The following is a 19038-nucleotide window of genomic DNA, read 5'->3' on the forward strand; positions in this document are numbered from 1 at the left end:
TCACCTACATGCTCAGCATCACTGGCAACCTGACCATTATCACCCTTACCCTGCTGGATTCCCACCTCCAGACCCCCATGTATTTCTTCCTCAGAAACTTCTCCTTATTAGAGGTTTCATTCACAACTGTCAGCATACCCAAGTTCCTGGGCACCATGATTACAGGAGATAAAACCATTTCCTTTAATGATTGTATGATTCAGTTATTTTTTTTCATTCTCTTGGGAGTCACTGAATTTTACCTTTTGGCTGCCATGTCTTATGACCGTTACATTGCCATCTGCAAACCTCTCCATTACATGACCATCATGAATCACAGAGTCTGCATACTCCTTGTCTTTGCTTCATGGCTGGCTTCATTCTTAATCATATTCCCGTCACTTATGCTGTTCATACAACTTGATTACTGTAGGTCCAATGTTATAGACCATTTTACCTGTGATTATTTCCCCTTACTACACCTTTCTTGTTCAGACACAAAATTCCTAGAGATAGTGGGTTTTTCCTGTGCTGTGTTTACTCTAATGTTCACTTTGGCGTTAATAGTTCTGTCCTATATATATATAATCAGAACGATTTTGAGGATTCCTTCTGCTAGTCAGAGGACAAAGGCCTTTTCCACCTGTTCTTCCCACATGATCGTCATCTCCATCTCCTATGGCAGCTGCATTTTCATGTATATTAATCCATCAGCAAAAGACAGAGTGTCTCTGAGCAAGGGAGTTGCTGTGCTAAACACCTCAGTGGCCCCCATGCTGAACCCCTTTATTTATAGCCTAAGGAATCAGCAAGTCAAGCAAGCCTTCATGGACAGGGCAAAAAAGATTATATCTTTCTCAAAAAAAATGAAGAAATAAAAGTGCTATTATAATTAAAGGCACATGAGGAGCAATTAAACAAAAGTAGGGCCCTTCCAAAGTTTATTAATATCTACACAGCCTCACTGGAATTATTTTTTCTTAATTAAACTTTTATTGCCAGCAGTTTACTGAGGAGATATATATATATATATATATATATATATATATATACACACATGTTTTTTCTATTTAAATTCCAATCCATCTCTCATGCATTTCCCTTCCTTTGAGCTAGTCTTCCCACTCTGTAACCATGAGACTGGCCTCATTTCTTATAAATATTTTTAAATACCAATTCTTTCAAAATCATACTTAGAAAATCAAAGAAATGCAAAGAGAGACCCAAGATCAATGAGTTAAAATTGTTTTATGATTTTACCAGGAAACACTCTTTCAAAGAATTCGGAAAATATTGTCATGTTTAACATTCTTTTTAATTTACTATATAAGTATCATAAATATAACTTAGTCTTATTAGAATGTTACAGAGACTATCCTCTCCATTTTATAGCACGCTTAGTAACTATGCAAAAAAAGTGCAATTAAAAAAATAACAATTATTTTTTTGAGAACTCTAAAAGTATTTCCAAGTACTGAGTTTAACTTTTCTGTGCCATAATTAATTGAAAACACAATTATAAATATACACTTAGGAAAAACTTGAAGCAGCCCCTATTTTTGGAACTCCATAATTACCATATACACCATATCAGCTCTTTAAAAAGCCTAAAGAAATAAATATTCCTAGATACAGATCGAGTACATATACTGTGTTTCAGTAGTGTATTTAAATGCTTGATGTTAAACAGCTCTTTTTGAAAATCAGTTAAGTTATAAGTTTCTCATACCTTTTGTGGCTGTTTTGATATGAGAGCTTACACATACAATTCATTTAAGTGCAAAAGATGCAAAACCTTATTTGTTTCATAATATACTTTGTTAATAGAAAAATCATTTTAAGGTGCCTGGGTGGCTCAGTCAGTTGAACATGCAACACTTGATTTAGGTTGTGGGATTGAGCCCCACATCAGGCTCCGCTCTGAGCGTGGAGCCTGGTTGAGATTCTCTCTCTCTCTCTCTCTCTCTCTCTCTCTCTCTCTCTCTCTCTCTCATGCACACACACATGCTCACACCAAAAAAAAAAAAAAGTAATTTTAACAAAAATAAGTTACATGCCCACTCTCACTGCTTTTATTCATTACTCTATTAGAGGTTCTATCCAGGGCATTAGCACAAGAATACTAAATACATTTAAAACTACTGGAAAAGAAGAAACAAATAAATCTTTCTTTGCAAAGAACATTATTTTCCTCCTATGGCCTTACTGCATTTACACTAAATGTTTCTTAACCCTGACATACTCCCCTCCCAGATATCTGCATGGGATAAGCCAGACATCCACATGTCCCCTCAATAAGGCCCACCCCAATGACACTACTTGAAATTTAGTGGCTCTCCACTTCCAAGATTTTTAAATTTTCTCTTCCTTTACAAAACATTAATTTACAAAAGACCATATAATGTACTAATCAATTGTGTCCATTGCTTATTGTCTGTCTTATATCCCTCACCCCATGAAAGCAGGGATCTCTGTCCACTTTGTAGACACAATGATGTGTTCCAGCAGTGCTGTGCTGGGACCTGCCTTTACACTTCCCAACAGCCAACTGTGCTTGTGTCTCCTCAATTCTGCATTCAGAAAGGCCACATCACCTGCCATGGTGGGAGACTTTACATCTTCAAAATTGATAAACTCTACCGATGGGCTCCTCACCTCCACTCACTGAGGCAGCTGTTAAACATTTACTGGAAGTCACTATTCCTCCTCATTTAGAACATGTGTCTGCCATGTAGTGGGTATTCAATAAATATTTTTTGAATAAATAAGTTTAAATAATGTAGAATGGCTCCAGTGTCCTAGCAATCAGAGCCCTGACTAAATATTTTGTCCAACAGAACCACATACTATTTATATAATAATGCACATGACATTTAGCTTTTAAAACAATGTTCAAATAAAATGTGTGTTTCATCATAACTAGACAACTTTGAATGACAAAGAAATAATTAACTGAATATTTCTAATGCATTTGGTGCTCATTTTTTCTTTTATTTTACATTAGGACACTTGACAACTACGTAAAAATCTATTTCCTTGATTTTTCATGAAATCAATTATAACATTTCTAGTTAAGGTTTTCCTAATGAGCTTTCTAATGGTAGCAATGGATTCTCTAATGGATGCAAACCCTTGTTTTTCTCATAGAAAAATTCTTACAACTATTTGGGCTACACTTAATAATATATGAGATCCAACATCATCTGTCAGTTGATAAACTTCTGAGATTATAGATTTAATTTGTAGAATAATAGCTCAATTAAATGGTGGTGCTCAGTAAGTAGGAGGCCAGTCACACATCCTGAGAGGTGGGAGGGGACTTACCTATTAAGGATGATAATGTATCACTGAAATTAATTAGTAATATGCACTGGAATTATTTAGTAATATGATGTCAGTTAAGGTTTTCAGAGAAAGTCTTTAATAATTTTTTTTATTTATTTTAGAGATAGAGCATGAACGGGAGAGAAGGGTAGAAGGAGAGAATCCCAAGCAGGCTCTATGCTCATCACGGAGCCTGGGCTTAGATCTCTTTACCCTGAGATCATGGATCCAGACGAAATCAAGACTCTCAACTGACTGTTTTACTGGTTCATAAATATTCTCACAACAAAAAGATGTCATATGCACAAATATAAACAAGGATTTAATGGAAGTAAATAACATAATGAAAGAAAGTAGTCAAAAGGCAATAAAAGCCACATTAGCAGGAGCTTTGGGAAGGGTTTCCCTAAATTCAAAGGGCCAATACAGGGATAAATCTTCTCATGTCTTTAATAGGTTGTCCATTTCAGAAGGCAATCAAGTCACACTAGAAATCCATAGGAGCATTTTCTACCATTTCATTCTGCTAAAGAATTCCTCTCGGGGTTGCCAGAATTCAAAGGATATAAGGACACCAATTCTACTGAGGAAAAGTCCAGAGTTTCTGGGAGAAAATGTGAATTCCTTGTATAATCAGAAGGGTGAATTCCAAGTCCAGCTCCCACACACTCATTATCACTCTGTTTATGTATTTGCCTATTTACCTAATAAATTTGCTTTTATACTTCTTAATCAATGTTTATAAAAATGATTCACCTGTATCTTTAATGATTCTTCTCCTTGGCACTCAGATTACTTAATGAATTCCCCTGGGCCAACAAAAAGACATAGTTAAATAGGTCCAGTTCCATTTGTATGGCATACATTGAAAGGAACACTCCTTATTTTCTATTTTTCAAAGAAGCATTTGCAGCAAAATATAGCAGTCCCTGAACCTAGGGAAAATACTACTTAGATTTTATAGATGTATAATCAGAATTACAAATTATTGATTTCAAATGTTTACATGAATAGAAAGAAAAGTGATTTAATAAATCAGTGTGTTGTACTATATGAAAAGAGGCAAATGGGAGAGTACTTTACTAGCCAACCCAGGTGTAACTGAATTAGTACATGGAGCTTGATAAGAGATGAGAAGCCAGAATGAGTTGTACTGCAATAAAATGTTTTCAGAAATTCATAGTATCAGTAATGAAGGATATCGTGAGTCACATATAATTAATCTACCAACAAAGAGAATTATGATCCTTAAGAACTTGAAAAAGCTAAAACAACAAACTTCTTTTGAGAGCACAATAGAAACCAAGTCTTTTGCTAACTCAATTTAGCAGCTCTGAAATTATGTAAATATTTAAGCAAATCAGATGACAAAATTTGAGATTAAATCATCCAGAAGAACCAAAGTAAGTAAATTTTTCATTCAATATATATGTCTTCATTTTATACCAATATCTTCAAAAAATATTATTTGTATATGTTTGGGGATTTATAAACTTTTCAATATTAAAAATTAAATAACTGTTTACTACCAAGAGACTATTAATACAATGTTAAAGGAGGAACACAGAAATAAATCTTGGATTGTTCATTTCTTTCTAACTTGAAATCATATTCTGTTATAAAAGTAGGGGTTATTTTTTTGTTGTTGTTGTTTTTTAATGTTTATTTTTGAGACAGAGAGAGACAGAGCATGAACGGGAGAGGGGCAGAGAGAGAGGGAGACACAGAATCAGAAGCAGGCTCCAGGCTCTGAGCCATCAGCCCAGAGCCCGACGCGGGGCTGGAACTCACAGACCGTGAGATTGTGACCTGAGCTGAAGTTGGACGCTTAACCGACTGAGCCACCCAGGCGCCCCATAAAAGTAGGGTTTTTAAAAAAATTCCCAGGGCACATGGGTGGCTCAGTCAGTTAAGCAGCCATCTTGGGCTCAGGTCATGATCTCATAGTCCATGAGTTGGATAGAGTCCTGCGTCAGACTCTGTGCTGACAGCTCAGAGCCTGGAGCCTGCCTCAGATTCTGTGTCTCCCTCTCTCTTTGCCCCTTCCCTCCCCCTCTGCTCATACTCTGTCTCTCAAAAATAAACATTAAAAAATGATAAATTTTTTAAAATTCCCTACTGGAAAGGGTGTCTGTTATTTTGATTATCTACATGTTTATCTTCCATGACAATATTGTAAAAAAAAAAAAAAAAAAAAAAAAAAAGTTAGGCATTATATGAATTAAACTATTTCCAGGATAATATTTATTTTAGTAATAGAAGGAATAGAAGGGTACTTTCTTGGCTGTTCGGCCTTTTTATCAGAAAAGGAAACAAATGATAAGAGAGATATAACATCAATCAAACCCTTAAGAAAGTAATTTATGAGATGAGGTGCCTGAGTGGCTCAGTCAGTTAAGTCTCCCACTTTGACTCAGGTCATAATCTCACATCTTCTGCGTCCTAGCCCCATGTTGGGCTCTGTGCTGACAGCTCAGAGCCTGGAGCCTGCTTCAGATTCTCTGCCTCCCTCTCTCTCTGCCCCTCCCCACTTGGGCGTTCTGTCTCTCTCTCTCTCTCTTAAAAGTAAACATTTAAAAAAAATGTATTAAAAAAGTGATTTATGAGAGAATGTGAACAAAACATTCCCATGGATAGACATGTATGTTCTAAGTGAGATGATTACTATAGTGACAAGTTGTTTAATCTTGTGAAAGTTCCCTCAACTATGTACCTTCAAAATATAAAATGTGAGGGCAGCCTAAATCACTCCTATAAGATTTCAAACCCTATATTTAGATTATCCATAATCCAGACTAGTTTTTATAATATTGAGGTAAAAGAAAAATCATTAGAATATTTTTATGTTTTTATAAAAAAGAGAATAGTTACAAGCTTAATCTTGAAACATTAGAAGAAATAGCTTCTGCTTAAATGTTACCAAAAGACATTTTTTATAATCCATGGCCTGTGATTGTGTATACTCAACAATAAGAGATCAATCTTTAACTTCAGATCATGTTATTACTTGAATGTAAGGTCCAATAGGAATTGGACAGAGTTGCTGAAGGGGAACATGTGTTTTTGGCTTTCATAGATTATTCACCATCATGGACATTTTAAGATTTTATATTCTATCCTCAATCTTCTTTTAACTCTTTTATTTTCTATAGGGGAACATACATTCTCTGTTCGAAAGTGGGGAAAAATGATCAGCGATGAAAAACCACACAGTACCCAAAGAATTCATTCTTCTAGGGCTATCCGATGACCCAGAGCTCCAGACTGTGATTTTTCTCTTTTTAATTATCACATATCTATTAAGTGTCACTGGAAATTTGACCATCATCACTCTCACCTTGGTGGATTCCCATCTACAGACCCCTATGTATTTCTTCCTCAGGAACTTCTCTGTATTAGAAATATCCTTTACAACTGTCTGTATTCCTAGATTTCTGGGCACAATTATCACCAGAAACAAAACAATTTCATACAATAATTGCACTGCTCAGTTGTTTTTCGTCATCTTCATGGGTATAACTGAGTTTTATCTTCTAACTGCCATGTCCTATGATCGCTATGTAGCCATCTGTAAACCCCTACATTATGCAACCATCATGAACAAGAGAGTCTGCATTTTACTTGTCTTTTGTGCTTGGCTGGCAGGATTCTTAAATATCTTCCCACCAGTTATTCTTTTTCTCCAGTTAGATTACTGTGGCTCCAATGTCATCGATCACTTTGTTTGTGACTATTTTCCCCTCTTGCAGTTATCTTGCTCAGACACATGGCTCCTAGAAGTGATTGGCTTTTACTCTGCAATAGTCATACTGCTTTTCACTTTGGCATTAATAATTCTATCCTACATGTTCATCATTAGAACAATTCTGAAACTGCCTTCCTCCAGTCAGAGAAAAAAGGCATTTTCTACGTGTTCCTCTCACATGATTGTCATTTCCATCTCTTATGGAAGCTGCATATTCATGTATGCCAACCCTTCCGCAAAACAGAAGGCATCATTGACCAAAGGAGTAGCTATTCTCAATACCTCTGTGGCTCCTATGATGAATCCATTTATATATACCCTGAGGAACCAGCAAGTAAAGCAAGCCTTTAAGGATACTGTCCAAAAGGTTATGTTTTTCCCCAGTAATTGAAGGCATTAGTAACATTACAAGAATGAAGTGCTTGGAAATGCTTTCTATTATTCACACTTTCTCAAAACTCCCTTTCCTTTACTCGAGTTATGTGTTTTCCCCTTTTTTTCCATCCCCCTATTAAAATTTCCCAATCATGGAACTCAATAAATTTGATAATGTGAATATTGTTTCAGAATTTTCTGTGCATTCAAAAGTTTTATTCAAATGTATTTGGATGAAGTAATAAAATTGGGTTGATGATTATGATTTTGAATGGGAGTGGTTTGATTTTGAAGAGACATGAGCTTTAGGTTGATGGTAATTGTGTAAGAGTACATGCAGATTTCTGAACTTTTCATTCTTACTAATAGAAATGAATGTCATTAGAAAATTTTGATTCTATTTGTCATTTCCATGAAATCAATTCAACACAATCATCAGGGGATTGGGAATAAAATATTTATTTAAAGGTTTTAAAAGATTAGAAACTCATACATATTAAAAATCTTTAACTATTAATAATAATTAAGATGCTAATGAGGAAGGGGAGAAGCAAGAGAGACAGGGGTAGAAGATAACATAAAATTTTCCAGCAATTCCTACACTCCAGATCTATTGTTTTCTTTGTATTGAAACATCTAATCCTGACAACAACTTTATGAGGTACTTTTAATTACTATTCTTTTCGGGGATGCCTGGGTGGCTCAGCCAGTTAAGCATCCAACTTTGGCTCAGGTCATGATCTTGCAGTTCATAAGTTCTCCAGTAATTGAAGGCATTAATAGCATTAGAAAATGAAGCCCGGTGTCGGGCTCTGTGCTGACAGTTTGTGGAGTCTACAGCCTGCTTCAGATTCTGTGTCTCCCTCTCTCTCTGCCCCTCCCCCATTCACACTCTGTCTCTCACTCTCTCAAAAATAAATAAAAAATAAAAATTAAAACACTTGAAATTTCGACTCCACGTCACACAAAGAAAACTGAAGCCTAAAACAATCAAGTAACATCCAAAGTCACAAATGCTATTAAGTGGCTCATTTGCCTTTTCAGTCCATGTGTTTGGTCCTAATGGCAAAAGACATAAATGTTCTATGATAATAAACTCACCCTATAATGTCCTAAGCACAAGTTTATAGTAAGTTTATATGCCATAACTTTATTAACTATTTACTTTTCCTTCCTTGTTCATATTTTAGATAGCTAGTTAATAAACCAAAAGCATGAGCCCTGGGTGTCATATGTAAGACATGCATCACTGGGTTCTACACCTGAAACCAAGACTACACTGTATGTTAACTAACTTGAAAATAAAAAAAAAAAAGAAAGAAAGAAAAGAAAAACAAACAAACAAATAAATAAATAATAAACCAAAAGCATGAGGTTATATATTGATATTCAGCATAAACTCCTACAGATATGATTATTACTATTTCTGAAAACATTATTAAATGTGATTTGGTGATCTCTCTTTCCCTTGATCTCTTACTATACACAACTTTATGAATTCTAAAAACTGAATCTGCTCATCTTTAATGAAATGAATAAATGTAAAATATTCTGATTTCTCCAGGGAAATGGTCACTTAAAATAATTATGAAGAGAGTAAAAGACATTTCTTATAACTCTTCCAACCACCCAGTGAAGTCCACTGTAGAGATTTTGTTTAATTCAGGCAGAGAGAATGTTTCACATGAACTCTAATTTGTCAAGAATGAATGAACAGTACCAGAAGTGAATTTCAGTGTAACTATGAAGCTGAACTAGATGCTGCCCATAATTAACTGAACTAATTTCTATTCCTTTTTTCTAATATATTAAGTGGAACATGAACAACTACTTTATTAAACAATTTAATAAAGGAAAAAGACACAGGGTTACATGATCAGTAAAGCAAATTGCTTAGGAGACACTCTCTGAACATGATGTCATTTAATGAGCTTTAATGAAAGAAGAGATAAATGAGTAAATACATAAGATGAAAAAAACCACTTTGAATATTAATGCATTACTAAGGGGGACTTCCACCCAACACAACAGAAAGAATTATTTAAAAAATTTTTATTTCATTTAAAACACCTGAGATGAAGCGGAACCACTCAAAAGGTCCTCTCTCAGACTGTTGAAGGGACACTATTTGGACTCTGATTCTCATGTATTTTTTTTTAAACAGAGTCATTTTCTTACCTTGAGCATCAGTGAATTTGCCATTAACCAGTTTATCAGAGGGCCATTGCGAATATTTACTTGATGGTCAAGATTTAGGGAGGGCAGGATATCAAAATGTTTTAAGAACTAAAGCCATGAAGATGCTTTCTAGCCTTATTTGCCAATGTTAAATGTTATTTTTAAATTTCAATTTTAAATAGCTCAGTGACTCTCTCACAGGAATCCTTAAAAGGCACATCAAACTTAATTGTGATGAAAAGAATGGAAGGAAATGTTTATCTTAACAGAATAAGCCATTACACTTAACTGAAATAAATATAATTAAAATGTATACTTTTAATGTATATTTTCATAAAAAGTATGTTATTTTTATTGTATTATTTAATGTACATTTAGTTGGTGAGATAACCACATGAAGCTAAATTATTCCAAGAGATTTTATTTTTATTATTTTGTATTTAAATTTTTAATGCTTTTTTATTTTTGAGACAGAGAGAGAGTGTGTGCAAGTGGCGGGGAGGGGCAGAGAGAGGGAGACAGAGAATCCGATGCAGGCTCTACTCAGACAGCAGAGAGCCCGATGGGGGACTCAAACTCACCAACCATGAGGTCATGATCTGAGCTGAAGTCGGGCCCTTAACCAACTAAGCCACCCAGGCACCCTTCCAAGAGATTTTAAATGCTGTAATTGGACCAGACATACAAGTGGGATTTAATCTAACAACAACAACAACAACAACAACAGCAACAAAAATAGCTTAAAATATCTTAAACTGTTCCTAGGTAGGAATAATATTGTGGATGGTAGGGCTGTTATTCTAATACTGGTGTATGTGCAACATGAGGAAAAGAAGCAAATGAAAATCAACGTGATATTACGATTTTATCTAATGCTATTCATAGCCAGGGTTCTAATCATGAAATAAAGGAAATATAAATGTTTAACAGATAAAAGGGGGGGGCGAACCTAAAAGTATTGTAGTCTTAAGTTTGAATGATACATTTAAATTATGCTCATAGACATTTTATTTGAAAATAAAATATATGTGTTTGCTGGCCCTCTCCACTGAAAATACCTAGAAAGGATGATCGAACTCATAGTAATTATCACAGCTAGTGCCCAGATATTTAATGTTCCTAATCAATCCCAGATTTCCTAATCAATGGAAGGAGGACTCTTGAGAGAAATGACTCAGTCCAGTTCTCATACAGAAAAGTATAGCATGAGCCTGGGGACACTTGTCATCCCAGGTGGGAAGGAAGCAATCAAAGAGGAAAAGTGTACTGCCCAAAAGGGAAGAGTTTTCCCCCAGCAGATGCACTCCAAAGAGATAGTGATCCCAATTTAACTCTCTCTTGAAATGTTTAAGTCAATCACTAATGTGACCTACAACAAAAGCAAAATTTATAAAGCCATGAATTCATAACAATACCCCCAAAAAGATACTAGAAAACCAACCCTAACTACAGAATAAAGTAGGCATTCACCTGGAAAATGACAGATTAAGAACAGAACCGTCTTGCAGTACATAATGAATTAATGATCCAGCCATTGATAAACAAAGCCTGCTAAGAAAAAAAAAAAGAAGACAATTAGACATGTATGTCCTGCTAAAAGTTTAAATTCCATCTCTAGAGTAGTCTTACAAAAAAAACGTTCCCAAACCTAAACCTGGATTGAGCCTCTAAATCTAGCAACTAGAGGCAGTCATGAAGATGAGCTTGCAATCAAGTGAAGCATGACTGCACATTGCCCTCTATAAATAATAATAGATTTTCTTGTTGTCTATTAGTTGGGCTTTTAGGTAAAAACAAAATACCATTTCATTACTGCAACAAAACTGATCTATAAGATTACCATATTATATACTTGAAAGTTGCAGAGGGGCGCCTGGGTGGCTCAGTCAGTTAAGTGTCCGACTTCGGCTCAGGTCATGATCTCACAGCTTATGAGTTCAAGCCCTGCATGGGGCTCTGTGCTGACAGCTCAGAGCCTGGAGCCTGCTTCAGATTCTGTCTCTCTCTCTGTCCCTCCCCCACTCACGCTCTGTCTCTCTCTGTCTCTCAAAAACAAATAAACATTTAAAAATTTTTTTTAAATAAATAAATAAAAGAAAGTTGCTGAGAGAGTAAACCTTAAATGTTCTCACCACAAAAAAAAGGGTAAATATACGAGTGATAAATGTGTTAACTACGCCTATCCTGGTAATCATTTCATACATACAACTGTATAAAGTCAAAACATTGTACCCTTAACCTTACACAGTGTTACATGTCAATTATATCTCAATAAAACTAAAAAAAAAAAAAAAAAAAAAAGTGATTTGGACCAGGGTATCACTCTCTATGACATACAGCCACATCTGCAAAAATTCTCTTTTACTGAACGCTCCTTTAACTAGGATAAATAAATGAAGTCTACATGGTCATAAATTTGAGTTAGGCCTACCTATTTCTTCCATTTTTCTGCCTACTCTCTTCTAATTCCCCTCTTCCAGTAAGTAATTCCCAAACAAATGTGCATCCCAGCTGTGATTTAGTTCTGCACTAGTGACTGTATTATTTGATTATATAAAATCATTATGTATATTTTACATTAAATGCATGTTTTGTTATTTTATTTAGATATAAAACACATTTAATATTAAGTAGCTACGGGGCACCTAGGTGGCTCGGTTGGTTAATCAGTGTAATAGCATTTTTTTAAAATGTGAGTATGATATGTGCATCATAATAGTTATTATTTAATTTAGAATTATGAAATGGCCTTACTTCTCAATGTCTCAACACTAACAAAGCCTAAGAATAAACAACAAAAAGGGTATATGTTCAAAAGTTCGTATTTCCAGAAGCTTAAAAATAAATTAGATTCTGAGTTTTATTTTTGTAAGAAAGTCGGTTTCACAACTTTTTATTACTCATGAAATATTAGGTAATTGTGATTAATGGAAGTAATTATTTTATAGAAGACAACATTTCAGGTTCTCTGTGGGATATGAAGGTGAACATAACCATTCTCAAGGGAGATTCACCATAGAGAAGAGCTAAAAGGCTACTGAGAAATGCAAGGCTTCCAGAAATCCCTCATGGTCTCCCGTATAGCACAGATCTGGCTTGGCCTTGGCTTTGTTCCCAGGAGATCAATGAACAACTTTCTTTTGAGGTCAAAACAAGGAGACTTGGAAAATTTGAGCTATGAGTGCAACCAGAGGGAAGCCAATTTTAAGAATCTGTCCTCAGAACCCAACGATGTTATATCCCTGTCATTTCTCTCTTTAAATATAGCTTTAAGTTTTTATATCGACATTATTGAAGAGGACTGTCATATTATTTCAATATATTTTTAAGCTTTCTGACATTGTATTTTTATTTCCTGAACTATTTCCTTTGAGTCATCGAAAATAGAGACAAAACAAATCAAATCTGATCAGAGTGAACTTTGCTAAAGTCTGGCAAGGAAGCAATGAGGTGCATTCTAATCCTCACAGCCCAAATTGGACTCTTTAAAATTTAAAGGAGTTAACTGTCATAATTTTACAAAGCCAAATCTACAGCATAGCACAGCTGGGAATTAACTGAATAGGTTAGTACCAATGGTAGACATTCTTCTTTATGTTTCTGGAATATCCTTATGGATCAGAGGTCTCATGTAAAACATAAGTGTGAGGCAGAATTACAAGAGAATAAAACACTTTTTCATAAAGCTAATAGCTCAGAAGGAAGATTCAAACAGAATATAGAACCGACAGAGCTACTAAGATCTGAGGCAACTAGTTACTTTCCCAGTTTGTACCACAGTGTAATACACAAAATGGATAAATAATGTATGTCCCTTTAAGCTCAAAAGTAAAAATGTTTCTATATGTACATTTCTAGCAAGTCACAGAAGATGTCAAACATTAATGATTTCAGTGGAATTACAAGACAAACCAGTGAGTATGTTCTCTGTTAAATAAAATAATTAGGTTATTTATTCAATCATATAGTAAATACATATGTATTATTACATAATATATAAATATAATGTCCTTACATAATCTTGAACTATACCAAAAATATTAATGTAAAAATAAATTAATAAGTAATAATTTATAACCTATTTTGTTAAGAAAGTTATTGATTACTTATATCGTACCAAGTATAATGGTTATTACTTTAGTCTTCTAAATTTTACTTTTACCTTGGGATGGAATTAAGATTATCCATTTATGCTTCTAGGTAGTGGCATCCTTTAATAAATACTTGACAGAAAAGAAAGAAAAAATGCATATCTCTTAATTTTTCAAGAAGATTCTAATGATTTGTATAAATTGGACAAAGCAAGAAGTACTGATTTTATTTATCATCTTTCAAGGATGATAAATCATCACTCTCAATGATGTGAGTTACTGTATGAAGATTTCCAAACTTCTGGTACATTTCAAATAAGAAAACTAGTAAATAAAGCAAAACTCACAAATGTGTATGAAAACCAAATACAAACAATAGAGTTCAATTGAAAATAAGATCAGCATGGATTATAGAATATACTTTAGAATTGTATCCATGACGGTGATATTGATCATCATGAATTATATCTTTCATCTCCTCCCTTTAATATTCTTGCCACCTAAATATCTTTAAGAGAAGAAAAAGGAGAGGGAGACAGACAGAGACAGAGAGACAGGGAGAGAGAGACCGAGAAATGAACCACACAGTGATCACAGAGTTTGTCCTGCTTGGCCTTTCTGATGATCCTGACCTTCAGATTGTGATTTTCCTCTTCTTATTTATCACATACATATTAAGTGTCGCTGGAAACCTGACTATCATCACTCTAACCTTGGTGGACCCTCATCTACAGACACCAATGTATTTCTTCCTCCGAAACTTCTCTTTCTTAGAAATCTCATTTACAACTGTCTGTATTCCTAGATTTCTAGGAGCAATTATCACCAGGGATAAAACTATTTCCTTTAACAATTGTGCAGCCCAACTCTTTTTCTTTATTTTCATGGGGGTGACAGAATTTTACATTCTCACTGCCATGTCCTATGACCGCTACATTGCCATCTGCAAGCCTCTGCATTACACCGCCATCATGAACAGGAAACTCTGCACCTGGCTTGTGCTCTGTGCGTGGCTGGGAGGGTTCCTGACCATTTTCCCACCCCTCATGCTTCTGCTCCAGCTGGATTACTGTGCTTCCAATGTCATTGATCACTTTGCATGTGACTATTTTCCCCTTTTACGACTGTCTTGTTCAGATACATGGTTTCTAGAAGTCATCGGTTTTTACTTTGCGTTGGTTGCTTTGCTATTCACTCTGGCATTGGTGATTTTATCTTACATGTATATTATCAGAACTATTTTGAGAATCCCATCTGCCAGTCAGAGAAAAAAGGCTTTCTCCACATGTTCCTCTCATATGATTGTCATCTCCATCTCTTATGGAAGCTGTATATTCATGTACGCTAATCCCTCTGCAAAAGAAAGGGCATCATTGACCAAGGGAGTAGCTATTCTCAATACCTCTGTTGCCCCCATGCTGCACCCCTTCATTTATACTCTGAGAAACCAGCAAGTGAAGCAAGACTTCAAAGATGTGGTCCATACAGTAGTATTTTCTTCAAATATTTATTTGGCAAAAAAAAAGGACACTCTGCAGTGTAACTAGGTAAAATCTTGAATACTATTTAAAGATATCAGGTCCTTGATAGATATTTGTTCAACGAAAGAAATAGTGCTTGAGTCAACAGACTTTTTTTTTGTCGTTTCTAAAATGAGACTGAAAGAAATCCGAATTGTAAAATCGTGCCAAGTTCCTGGATTTTATGCTTCTATTAATTACTGGGTTAAACACTGCACATCTTTCAAATGGAAAGAGACCTTCTGGATAGTAGATCCTTCTCAAGAATTAAGAACTCTTAATAGTAAGAATTAATTACTATTATGGGAGAGTAACTTCAAGTGATTTTTTGAAAAGGTTGAAGAGTTCAATGAATATTTAAATCCATACTTTTTTCATGCCTTTCAATGGGAACCCAGTGAGCACTGAACTATATCCCACTCTTTTTAGTGCTCTATAATTTTTATTGTTCTATATTATTATTTCTGAATAATTAAATTATTAATTATTAAAATAAATTATTATTTCTGAATAAATTTGATACATACTCACTTGGAGAGCCACTTTTATGAAGACATTTTAGTATATGATAAAAATGCAATGTTTTCACGTAAGATTAAGTTGTCTCAGCATTTCACCCAGCAAGAAAAGTAGTGGGAGCATATTTTTTCAGAGAAATTCCGATTTAGGAAATTCAGAAAACCTCTCCAAAAGCTTTGTACATTGTACATTTTCTTATTTAGATAGTATGCAAAATATTCCATATGCTTCTGGCTTATTTCTTATGCCCGTCCTATCTCTTTGGGCATTATCTCAAAAGTTTCCTATTCCAATAGTGGTACAAATGTTGATAACATTTGTATAATCCTTAGTGTATTTTCCTCTAGGCCTTTGTTGGCACATGTGATTCCCTGGAGTATTTGCTGGGAGACATGGACATACATGATAAAACATGTGCCTTATGCAGGTGAAAATCCATATAGAATCCTTGTCCAGAAAGGCCCAAAGTAACTCCAAACCTAGCTTCTCTTCACTAATTTTGCTCCCATGGCTACAATGGGAAATGTGTAAAAGATTATTAGCTATAAAGTAATTCCAATATATTGAGAAAGATTGATTTTAAAATTACTGACTCTCCTGATCTAAAACTGAAATAGTTGTTAATACGCTTTCTTAAAAAAATCATTTTGACCAGTTGATGTGGTGCATTTGTATGACAAAGGTAAGATTGTAAAGTGAGGACAATGAAAAATTTCCTTTGGTTTGCATCAATTCATTAATACTTAAGTTTTCATCAGAATCCATAGAATAATTTGGGGCTGTTATGTCATCTGTATTTATCAAGGATAATGAACAATGAGGATGTTACATGTCTTGTTTGTCATAATAATATATTTTTTTATTAATTTTCTGAAAATTATTCTCTGAATTTGATTTTCCTTATTGAATACAGGTTTAATAAGTAGTACATGCTCCAGTTTCAGGCAGAAAGAGTTAGGAATTCCAATTCTACCATGAACAAGTGTCTGATCTTGTTTGTGTTACTTAAGTTGTTTCATTGTCAGATTCTTCAAAGGAACATAAGATTATCATATTGAGTAAATGAGATAAGAGCCTAAAACTTTTCATTGTCTCTTAAATGAGGGCACTCTAACATGGTTTTTGGTATTTTACAATGGGGCAATATTCCCCAAATATGTTACTGATTTTATTTTGGGGAAAATAAAGATAATAGTAACCACTGTCTGGGAGTACATTTTATTAAAATTTTGTATATTTTGTATAATTTTACTTTCATTTAAATTGGGCTTCACAATTATTCTGTGAGATACTATTGCCATTTATTAAAATTAAGGAAACTACAACTCATGTTAAGTAACTTGTTCAAAGTCACAATACTATAATGTGACTGAGTTGCATTATTGATCCATTTCTCTTTGAATGCAAAGCCCACAAGTTGCCCCAGTAATACCGTTCATTATAAATAAATATTAAGTTCTGATGCCATACATTTTTTAAGAATTCATTTCCTTTTTTAAGTTAAAAATTATCCTCAAATATATATAAATAGCTAACAAACTAAGACATTCAGGTTATAAGTAGAACATCTCTATGAAAACGTAAGGATTTTTCCTTCATTATTCTATTCATACTGGTTGGTGCTTTGATTTTACTTGGGATTCAAACTTTCCCTTTCTATAGAATTAGGAGAAAAGAAAGCTCTTTTTTTTTTTTCCCAGAGGACTCAGGGAAATAGGATTCTGAATTAATTTGAGGAATATTCTGAGGCATTACTAAAGTTATAATCTGAAAAACATTAAATAGGTTCTTCTTATGAGATTTTTTTGCGTTCAGTAACGATGAAGCTTTTGCATGACATTAGATGTCAGCAAACACAGGAATGGAAAAAATCATTCCAGGAAAAAAAACTAGTGGTTGTTACAAAACCAAACTGTTACTCAAGATACCACATTAAACCAATATTTTGTTCTCTTCTCTGACAAATTAGCCCAACATGTACACCTAACACCAACAGTGTCAAGTGAGAGAAAGATAGAGAGTTAGAAAACTGTACTAACCTTGTGGGTGCAAATTGCCTTGAATATATGTGTCACAACTTTAAGGAGTTTTAACTTAAGAAGAGAGAATTCAGCACAGGTAGTGCATAATGATAAAATTAGTTTCCAATTATATTGTGGAATTTAATCTCCTAAATATTACAAAAATAAAGAAAAACAATCTCTTAATCTTTCAAAGGCCTTTAAAAATTGTCGTTTCTTTAAATTGGACAATTTGAGGAATACTATTGTGGGGTTTTTTTCCCAAAATTTATATAGAATGGCAGTAGTGTCCTTAAAGTAATTTCCAGCTATTTAACACAATAACAAGTAGCTCTTTATAGACTAGGTTAATTTCCACTTTCAATGAATGACACACTTGATTCAACAATGACATATCTATGACAGAGCCAAATTCATCCACTGAAAAGAAAGGAACAAAGGGGAATACAAAGCTTCGGACAAAAGTTACATGTAGCTGGGTAAAACAAACATGGATGAGTAGTTAGGAAGGAAAGTTTGAAATGATGTCTTGGAACCTTGGGTATATTTTTCATAACTCTACCAAATATACCACAGAAATAATTTATAGATCAAAGACTGTACACATAGCTGTTAATTATAGAGGATTATTCATTGAGAACAATGACTTTTACGATTGAAATATCCATCATACACTTGAATCACCATTCATTTGTTTACAAAATATGTCATTGTGATGTTTGCTTCTCTTGTAAGTGCTCTTTAGCTTGTTTTTTTCAGTCCCTGAGAAATAGCAAAAGAAATGTTCATTTCCTGTGAATCTCACATGCTTTCCTAGTAGCATTACCACTAACCATCTCAGTTGGAATTTGCCTTAAATTATCAACAGCAATATTTTTTGCTAAACAGTAAAGTGAGTGGAAAGAGAACTCAGGCACATAAGAAAAAACAAGGAAGAAATTTCACAGTATTATGATGCATTATATACCAAAAATCAACAATCCTATATCTTGAAACTAAATATTCTATTATAAAACTTCTCTCAGGACACTGAATTGAATACTTTACTATTTAATGACAATGAACACAATGCAGGATATGATAATAGATTGGTTTGATTTACTGAAGAAAATTTAGCTTCACTTTAAAATGCATTGTTATTATTACTATTATTATGATTAATTATTTAGGAAAAGAAAATAAGGAGGTTTTATGTGCTGTTTCATAGATTACTCCAAGGCAGTGACAAAATAAAGCTTCTATAACTCATGTAGATAAAAGGAAATGCTCATGTAGATAAACGCTCA

At 34.2% G+C, this 19038-nt stretch overlaps 3 protein-coding genes across 3 annotated transcripts; all 3 read left to right on the forward strand.

The window, feature by feature from the left end:
- Window positions 1-5: 5 nt before the first annotated feature.
- On the forward strand, window positions 6-857 carry LOC125917423 (olfactory receptor 6C1-like; the record flags this gene model as incomplete). The annotated part of the gene is made up of 1 exon (XM_049623628.1): window positions 6-857. A coding segment is annotated over one exon (852 nt), but the record flags the coding sequence as incomplete, so codon positions are not given.
- Window positions 858-6500: 5643 nt separating this feature from the next.
- Window positions 6501-7439, forward strand: LOC125917421 (olfactory receptor 6C3-like). Its single transcript, XM_049623626.1, has one exon. It carries the CDS (start codon window positions 6501-6503, stop codon window positions 7437-7439), a length of 939 nt encoding a protein of 312 aa, XP_049479583.1.
- A 6828-nt stretch (window positions 7440-14267) lies between these two features.
- On the forward strand, window positions 14268-15239 carry LOC125917418 (olfactory receptor 6C3). The gene has a single exon (XM_049623624.1). The coding sequence runs from the start codon at window positions 14268-14270 to the stop codon at window positions 15237-15239; it is 972 nt and encodes a 323-aa protein (XP_049479581.1).
- Window positions 15240-19038: the final 3799 nt, after the last annotated feature.

Source organism: Panthera uncia, unplaced genomic scaffold (genome assembly GCF_023721935.1).
Source record: "Panthera uncia isolate 11264 unplaced genomic scaffold, Puncia_PCG_1.0 HiC_scaffold_1815, whole genome shotgun sequence".
NCBI classification, from domain to species: domain Eukaryota; kingdom Metazoa; phylum Chordata; class Mammalia; order Carnivora; family Felidae; genus Panthera; species Panthera uncia.

Bases quoted from the DNA above. Each gene is read 5' to 3' on its own strand.
- LOC125917421 (XM_049623626.1), top strand. From the start codon at position 6,501: ATGAAAAACCACACAGTACCCAAAGAATTCATTCTTCTAGGGCTATCC.
- LOC125917418 (XM_049623624.1), top strand. From the start codon at position 14,268: ATGAACCACACAGTGATCACAGAGTTTGTCCTGCTTGGCCTTTCTGAT.